At 42.3% G+C, this 7,575-nt stretch overlaps 1 protein-coding gene across 2 annotated transcripts in view; it reads left to right on the forward strand.

Annotated features, from left to right (window-relative positions):
• Positions 1-7,575, forward strand: part of fastk (Fas-activated serine/threonine kinase) — an 80,167-nt gene that overhangs the window by 57,421 nt on the left and 15,171 nt on the right. For both annotated transcript variants that reach the window (XM_072257005.1, XM_072257010.1), the window contains exon 8: positions 4,927-5,644. In XM_072257005.1, coding sequence (XP_072113106.1) covers positions 4,927-5,644 — 718 coding nt within the window. The remainder of the gene's footprint in view (positions 1-4,926; positions 5,645-7,575) is intronic.

Below are 7,575 nucleotides of genomic sequence, written 5' to 3' on the forward strand. Positions count from 1 at the left end.
ACTTTATAAAAGAAATGGTTGTAAAACTGGATGTAGTGTGTATTCAGGAAACTTGGTTGAAACCAACTTTAGACTTTGTGGTACATGGGTATACAATGATAAGGAAAGACAGAAATCTAGGGGAAAGAGGGGGTTGTGCTATGTTAGTCAAGCAAGGTAGACCATATAGGGTACTGGAAAAAGGAGATGATCAGGAATGCATAGTGGTGGAAGTGTGGGAGAGAGGGCAGGGAGTGGTTATAATTAACTACTACAATCCATGTAAAGGGTTGGATTTGGACAGCCTATTAAGGATACAAGAACTAAACAGACATAAAGTAGTGTGGTATGCAGATTTCAATGCTCACAGCACAATATGGGAGGATCCGATTACAGATTCAAATGGAAAGGTAATTGAAGATTTGATGGAAGAAAGGGATTTGGTGTGTATGAATGATGGTAGAGGAACAAGGATAGACATAACAACAGGAATTAAGTCAGTGTTAGATATTACTTTAGTGTCTAATACTTTGACTGGCGTTAGTAACTAGGGAGTTTGGACTGCGACAGTAGGCAGTGATCACTACCCAGTTTTATGTTCAGTGGGTGAAAGAGTTGAAGTAAGATCAGGTGGTGGAATCCCAAAGTGGGTGTTTGGAAAAGCAGATTGGGGTAAGTTCCAGAAGTTGAGTGAAGAAGCATTGACAAAGATTGACATTTCTGGAAATATAGATGAATTAAACAGTTAAGTGACTTCAGCAATTATTATGGCAGCAGAAGGATCTATACCCAGGAGTAAAAATAGGATGAATAGAAAACTGGTACCATGGTGGACAGAGGAATGTCATCAGGCTGTAAAATAGAGCATTCAGGCTAGTTAGAAGAACCCATAATATGCAGCATTTGGTTCAATATAAGAAGGCACAGGCAGTGGTGAGAAGAACTATACGTCAAGCTAAAAGGGCAAGTTGGAGGGGTTTTTGCAACAAAATAGGAAGAACAACACCTGTGGGAGAGGTATGGGGAATGATTAAGAGGATGGGAGGAGATAGAAGGGAATGGGAATATCCGGTAATGATATCTGAGGAGGAAACAGCAGTTTCCAGTAGGGATAAGGCTGAGATCATGGCCGAGTCATTTGTATGGATACACAGTTCAGAAAATTTGTCTGAAAAAGGGAGAAGGAGAAAGGAAAGAACAATGAGTCAACACCCAGGTGTGTGAAACAGGAGGAAAGAAACAGATGATATAATTGATGATCCATTTACGTTGGCAGAAATGGTGAGAGCAATAAAGAGATCGAGACCAACCTCCCCAGGGAAAGATCTGATAAGCTATGTTATGCTTAAAAGATCTAAGAGAAGGAGTGCTCTTGAAGTTGCTGCATTTTTATAACAGAGTGTGGGAGGAGGGAAGATTACTAAGTGTATGGAAAGAAGCAGTAGTAATTCCAATAAGGAAACCTGGCAAGGATCCATCAAAACCCAACAGGTACAGACCAATAGCATTAACATCAAATATATGTAAGATAATGGAAAGGATGATAACAGAAAGGTTATCGTATGAGCGTGAGAAGAGGAGAACGCTGGCAAGTTATCAGAGTGGTTTTAGGAAGGAAAGGAATTCCATGGACTCAGTGATAAGGTTAGAGACTGAAATAAGAAAGGCCCAGGCAAATAAAGAATCAGTAGTTGCAGTGTTTTTGACATTGAAAAAGCCTATGATATGATGTGGAAGGAAGGATTATTAATTAAACTGCACAAGATAGGGGTTGGTGGGTGAGTTTTTAATTGGATTAAAGATTTTTTGCTTGGTAGAAAAATTCAAGTTCGTATTGGATCAGAATTATCAGAACAGTATATAGTGGGAAATGGCACACCTCAAGGTAGTGTGTTTAGCCTGTTACTTTTCATCATATGATCAGTGATGTCTTCACAAAGGTACCAGTGGATATAGGTAGGTCACTGTTTGCGGATGATGGGGCCTTGTGGAAAAGAGGCAGGAACATGGAGCACATAATCAGGAGACTACAAGGAGCAATTGATGAAGTGGTGGAGTGGAGTTATGATTGGGGATGTAGATTTTCAGTAGAAAAAACTCAAACTGTATTTTTCACCAGGAAAAGAATTGAGGTAGGGAAGAAGTTAAGGATGTATAGGATTGAATCGTTGGATCGTTTAAATTTCTGGGAGTAATATTTGATTCACAATTAACATGGGCTGACCATATCAGGAAAGTTGAGGAGAAATGTAAAGAAGTAATAAGTGTGATGAGATGTTTGACTGGTAGGGAATGGGGAGCAAGTTGTTCAGAGTTGAAGAGAATGTATGTGGCTTTAGTAAGATCTGTGTTGGACTATGGAAATATAGCATATGGATTAGCAGCTTGGTCTCTTATAGGGAAACTGGATGTGATTCAGGCTCAGGCTTTGAGAGTGTGCATTGGGGCTTTTAAAACATCACCAGTGTCAGCCCTACAGGTAGAAATGGGAGTAATGCCTTTGGAACTAAGAAGGATGCAATTGATGGCAAACTACTGGGCTAATTTGCAGGGGCACAATGATTCTCACCCTGCTAAAGGAGTGTTGCAGGAGTCCTGGGAAAATGGGAGGTTTCAGAGGGATAACTTTAGTCGAGTAGGGAATGATATTGCTAAAGAATGTGGAGTGTTTGATCTAAGGATAAGTCCTTCAGTAGTTTATCCGGTTGTAGCTCCATGGAAGCTTGTATGGCCTGACATAGACTGGAACTTGTTTGAGGTAAAAAGGAAAGGAGAATATAAAACTGATTTGGTAGGTGCATTTAACTGTCATATGATGGAAAAGTATGGTGATTATACTCAGATTTATACGGATGGTGCTAAGGAACCTGAAACAGGAGTGACAGGGTTTGGGGTAGCTATACCAGCAAAAGAAATTGGAATCAGCAGAAGAACATCTAATAAGTTAGGGGTGTATACAGTGGAGATGCTGGCAGTGTTGGTTGCGTTGCAATGGGTGGAGAAAGCCAGACAAGCCAAAGCATTGATATGTTCAGATTCATCCTCAGTTCTAGCAAGTTTAAGGTCTTTTCACTCAAACAGTCGGCAAGATGTACTTTATGAAGTCCTTCAGTTAGTCACAAGAATTGCAAATCAGGGAGGTCAGGTAAAATTTCTATGGGTTCCAGCACATGTAGGGGTGAAGGGGAATGACAGGGTGGATGAGTTGGCAAAGAGGGCGTTAAAGAAAATATAGAAATGCACATTAGTATCAGTAAAGCAGAGGTTAAGTGCGTAATCTGGGAAAAAAATCAATCAAATGTGGCAAAAAAGATGGGACAGGGAGGGGAAAGGGAGGCATTTATATCAAATACAAAAAAGTGTTGCAGGTACTAGGGTAGGTAGTGGATACAGAAGAGAGGAGACTGTGTGGACTAGGTTAAGGCTGGGGCACTGTGCATTAAACAAAACATTGAAAATGATAGGGAAACACCAGACAGGATTGTGTGAGCAATGTCAGGAAGAGGAGTCAGTAGAACATGTGGTTCTGAGTTGCAGGAAGTATGGGATACAGAGAGATGATGAGAATTAATCTAAGGGAATTGGGGGTGTAGGAATTCATATTAAAAGGATTGCTGGGCATGGATGAGAGAGCACAGGTTAGGGTATTTTTAGCTTTCTTAAGGAGTACGGGGTTTTTTTTATATAGGATATGACGGATAAACAGGAATAGGGTACTAGGATGGCCAAAGGTGGCAGGATAAAGTGTAGGTTAGGGTATGTGTGGGTGTGTGATTGAGTGAAGGGATTTAGAATGTACGGCTATCGCACACTCCGGAGCAGAAGGTGGCGGTCACGCACCATTAAGCTGGGTGCCAACCGCCGTAAAACAAGATGGAGAGAGAGAGCTGGGCTTTAGTTTTCCATCCTGTCTGAAAGGGGTGCATCCAGCTGTGCATCACTGTTATGTGGGCTGCAATTTTGGGGTTTGATCATCTTGCAGTGCTAACTGCTGAGCATTCAGTCCATTGTGCTGGAAGAGTGATTTCTTGTCCCACAAAGCTGGTTAAACCAGACCTTTGAGACAAATTCACAGCCACCATTTTCTGCCCCTGCACTATCCATCTGAGCAGATGTTCCAGGACTCCTACACTAAGTTCTGTGGGGCATGGGTGATCTATTGTAATTTATTATGGATTCTGGTACCAGAAAGTAGTTTGTTTCCTGAAGGCTGGATGTTTAATACCACAGGACATGCTTTTAAAGTGAGGGCGGTAAGTTCAAAGGAGATGTGTGGGGTAAGTTTTATCGCTTGGAGGTATTCAAGAGGATCTCAGATAGGCATGTGGGTAATGCAGGAAATGGAAGTATATAGATATTTTGTAGGCAGTAAGGATGTTTGATTCGGCACAACATTGTGGGCTGGATAGCCTGTTCCTGAGCTGTACTGTTTTTATATTCTACATCCTGAATTTGAGGATATGATTTTACTGTTGGGTGACATCATCAAGGGCCCATGTTATTGCCCATCATGAGAGGTTGTAAACACATTGATGTTCTTGTAGCCAGGCGAGGTTTTCTACCCTGAAGAGTATCAGTGAAACAGCTGCTTTTTTTTAAAAAAACAAACTATCCAGCAGGTTTTGTGGTGATTTTCTTTGTGTCCCAGATTACCAGATTATACATTTCCTAGGCAAGAATGAATCTGTCAGTCTCTGCACTTTCAATCCAGCAGCAGATCCTCTTGTTTCCTGTAACTTTAACTTCCATCTGCGCACCTGTTAATGTAACTTCTTAGCATAGACCCAAGGGGGAGCCTTGTACGTGGGGACAAAAGTTATATGCTTGCTAAAACATTTCAGCCTTTTCTCCCTCTTTTAACCTGTACTTGTCAGGGGTATGTGTAAGTATATTATTTCACCTGACTGAAGGACATACAATTATCTGTTTCTTTTTGTTTCATTGCAGACTTCTTGCTGTGGATAAATGAGTCTGGTACTGTCCTTCATATTAATGGGACTACTCCCAGTGCTGGCACTCCTCTCTGCCCCTCCATCCCAAGTACAAAAGGCACCGAGAAGCCCAGTGTCCTCCACACTCAGCCCGACATCTCCTCCCTGACCTCTGACTTCCAGAAGTTCTCGCCTTTTTGTCACAATGATGTGACGCCCAAGGAGAAGAGAGATGGCGATTGTGCAGTTGAAGTGGATTTTCTCAGTCGCTCTCGGCCCCCAGGGAGTGGTGGATCTTCCGATGCAGCCTCCATCTTAACAGGTTCCACAATGGAGTACACTTACTACTCACCTTCAAACTACTACAACAGCCTGACTAAGGAGCAGTCGCTTGAGAGTCAGGAGAGTTCCACACTTAGCAGCCCTTCTGATTGCTTGAACCAAGCGCCTAATACCACAGGTTGCTCACCTGTCATGAACTCTAATTCCCTCTTCCAGTTCCCCATCGGAAAGATCCTGAATGAGGACACAGAGACAGCTCCCCAGAGCCAAGAGCACAATCTCTTCAGAGCAGAGCAGTCTGCTCCAAGTTTCTATGACAGCCACCACTATCCTGAGAGCCAGAGCAGGGTGGTACAGGGGGAGCTCGTGAGTCCGGTGCCTCCATCTCTACAACTCTCCAGCCCACTGCTGACTGACAAAGAGAGGTGCCGGGACAACGATCAAGTGAACAGGTAAGTACATGGGATCTGTACTAACCGCGTGACAATGCTGTTCTTACTGAACATTTAAAAATATCATAACAGTTACAATGGCATATGGGGTCCTGGACTTTTATCAGAAGAGGCTTAAAGTTCTACACCAAATATATTTCTGTAAACATCATGAATCTCGGGTCAGATTCCTGCTCCAGTATCCTGTACAGATCTGGGATTTGGAAGAGTGCCGAGGCTTTGTGAAGGGTGCAGAGGAGAACTCACTGTGATGAGGAGAGTCAGCTCCAGGACGGGCAGCAGATTGGGGTGGTTGTTCTTTGGGGCAGAGAAGATTAAGAAGACAATTCTATAGGTCTGTCATTTTGAAGAAAGTAGTCGTAATATGTGTTTCCATTCTGAACCATTCCTTCCAAATTCACTTTCACAAACTGATTGCAATATCTCACTTTGTAAACAGTTACCAGTCCCCCTGCCTTTTTGGAAGAAGCATCACATCTAATGGTTGTGACGGCCTCTTCCTATGATTTTCTATTCAATAAATCTAACTCTTCATTGCAAGAGGGTTTGAGTAAAGATTTGTTGCTACAAATTCATGGGGCCCTGATTAGACCTCACCTGAGTGGGTGCTGAAAAGAGAGATACATACTGTGGAAGGACTTCAGTGAAAACTCACAAGGCTGTGATGGCAGGGTGTCCCATGAGGAGTGACTGTAGGCTAGAGTTTTAGTATTGAGAGTTCAAGAGAATTAGAGTGACTTCACCGAGTCATGCAAAGTTCTTAGAGGCTCAACAGTATAAATGCAGAGAGGCTGTTTCCCTGACAGGAGTCTGGAACTGGGAGCCGCTAGTTCGCAGATGAGAGAGGGGTAAGTTATAGTACTGAAATTAGGAGAGAGACCCTCACTCAGGTTGTGGAATCTTTGGAATTAACTATCTCAAAGTGCTGTGGAGGGCTGCTCATTGATTGCATTTAAAACAGATGTATAAATTCCTGGATATTAGGTGAGTGAGCGATAGAGCAGGGAAATGGTGAAGAGGATCAGTCATCATCCTTTTGAATAGCAGAGCAGGTTTAAGGGGCTGAATGGCCTACTTGTGCTCCTGTGTTCTTACACTGTCAGATATTTATTTAACTGCCCATAAATACGCCAGTACTGTTGTGGTACAAGCCCTATAACTGTGTCTACCATTTGTGGTACTGAGGTGTTTACTCTCTGGAGAAAGAAATTTTCTCCCCCAAAATTCCTTGCTGGATTTTTCCTTAGTTCCCACAACTAAGCAACTGTGATCTTTGCTTTGAAACCTGTGGAATATCACTTCCCACTCTGATAATTGTTGTTATTTCTTCATTTAAGGCGACTTTGCTCTGTCTTCTACTGCCTGTCCCCTAACTTCACATTCCCTGACCATGGCCTTGAATGTATAGTGCAGTTACTTATTAAAAGGTTCTTGGAAATCCAGTTCTTTTGCATCCAGTGCCCTACGTTTGCATATCATTTGAATTGCAAGTAATTCACTAAGATGGATCTAACTAATTTTTATGCTGATGAATTATAAATCCAGTTTTATGATGATTTTTTTGAATAAACTTTTTGCCATTTTTCTAATACCATGGTAATTTGATAGATGGGGACCTATGCAGACAGGTTTTCTGCTTGCCTTTTAGTTTTCGTGGTACCTTCAGTGCCTACATTGAGCTAAGAGGGGAATCGAAGAGTACTGGAATCAAGGGCATAGACCTTTCAAAGAGCCAGCACAGTGGTGATGGATGAATGGCCATCCAATATATAAAATGTAACGAATTGAAGGAGGAAAAAGAGCACAAGCTTTTTGTATCTGTGTCAATGCCTGTCTGGTTTGTGATACAAGATGCTGGGCTTTGTGATAGCAGCTTTGGCTTGTAGACCCTGGGGGATAAGTGGTAGAAGATTTGAGCTTTCTGGGCCAGT

The sequence above is a fragment of the Mobula birostris genome, chromosome 1, assembly GCF_030028105.1.
Source record: "Mobula birostris isolate sMobBir1 chromosome 1, sMobBir1.hap1, whole genome shotgun sequence".
Lineage (NCBI taxonomy): Eukaryota > Metazoa > Chordata > Chondrichthyes > Myliobatiformes > Myliobatidae > Mobula > Mobula birostris.